This window comes from Perkinsus marinus (genome assembly GCF_000006405.1).
Source record: "Perkinsus marinus ATCC 50983 genomic scaffold scf_1104296940780, whole genome shotgun sequence".
NCBI lineage: Eukaryota > Perkinsozoa > Perkinsida > Perkinsidae > Perkinsus > Perkinsus marinus.
In genome coordinates, this window is record NW_003212721.1 from 143 (window position 1) to 1,294 (window position 1,152).

General features: G+C 48.8%; 1 protein-coding gene across 1 annotated transcript; it reads left to right on the plus strand.

Annotated features, from left to right (window-relative positions):
- Positions 1-503: 503 nt before the first annotated feature.
- Positions 504-800, plus strand: Pmar_PMAR007551 (hypothetical protein; the record flags this gene model as incomplete). The annotated part of the gene is made up of 2 exons (XM_002781997.1): positions 504-622; positions 698-800. 2 exons carry the CDS (start codon positions 504-506, stop codon positions 798-800), a joined length of 222 nt encoding a protein of 73 aa, XP_002782043.1.
- Positions 801-1,152: the final 352 nt, after the last annotated feature.

The window sequence follows — 1,152 nt, forward strand, 5'->3', positions numbered from 1 at the left end:
CACGGCTTCCGCTTATTGGACACTAACAAGCAACCCGGACGCTCAACCCGCTCACATATTGGCGGACAGAAAATGGGTACAATGTTAAATGAGCTGTCCTTTGCAGACGATGTGACCCTTCCATCGAGCACAGTAATGTGGAATACGAAACACATCACTTACGTGCGAGAAGACTGCTCACGCTCTGCCCACGCACGCGTGAGCAGAACGTACGAAATGTAGGTCTTTTCTAACAAGTTCCAAAACTTTGGAACGCAACTTCACATCTTCACAAAACCGGCCTGGATTTGGAAAAAACTTCCCAATCTTAGCCGAAACCCACTTATCAAATACTCTGCTTGATACGATTAGGGCTGTCTTTGGTAAATTGAACGTATCTCACGTGCATGCGTGAATCGAGCTGCATGTGCACTCCAGGACCTCTGGACCACACGTGCCACTCTCTTGCATTCTCTCTGTCGAGTTTAGAGTCGGGTCTGTCTGACAGTTCCCAACATACTTCTATGTGGTTCACCGTCGGAATTCTATCTCTCGTTATCGTGGCTCAGGATGTGGTCAGAGGCTCGAACCAGGTGACTGGAGTTGATGACATCGAGCAAGCCTTCCAGGAGTTCATAAGAATGTGAGATGCATCGTCAGATTGATAGCGTTAGTTGGCGTACAGCCACGCAGGTCCTGCTCTATTTCAATCTCACAGGTATAAGAAGAAGTATGGTTCGAAGGAACAGTACGAGGTTGCGAAGGCTGCGTTCGTGCATAGTTTGAGGGAGATAGACGATCTGAAAGCCTATGGTGAATGATGTCGCAGTGCGACAGTCGCACCCACGATGCCAACGATTATGCTCTACTGTTGTGTAATTCAGGCGATATATCTCATGAGATCGGCCTCAATGAGCATGCTGATATACCACGTGAAGTATTCAATGAAGTGTTAACGTGTGATCAGGATCCTGAACCCGAGGAGGATCGAACATTCTCGAATATCAATGGGTCAACCTGTGAGGCTACTCTCTTATCGCTTCACGCAGAGGATAACCTCCCCAGACCTAGAAGACAACTTGAAGGCTCCTCCTGCGTCGGTGGATTGGGAGGCTCTAGGCGCGTTGGGGCCAGTGCGAGATCAAACAGAACATTGTGGTAGCTGCTACGCGA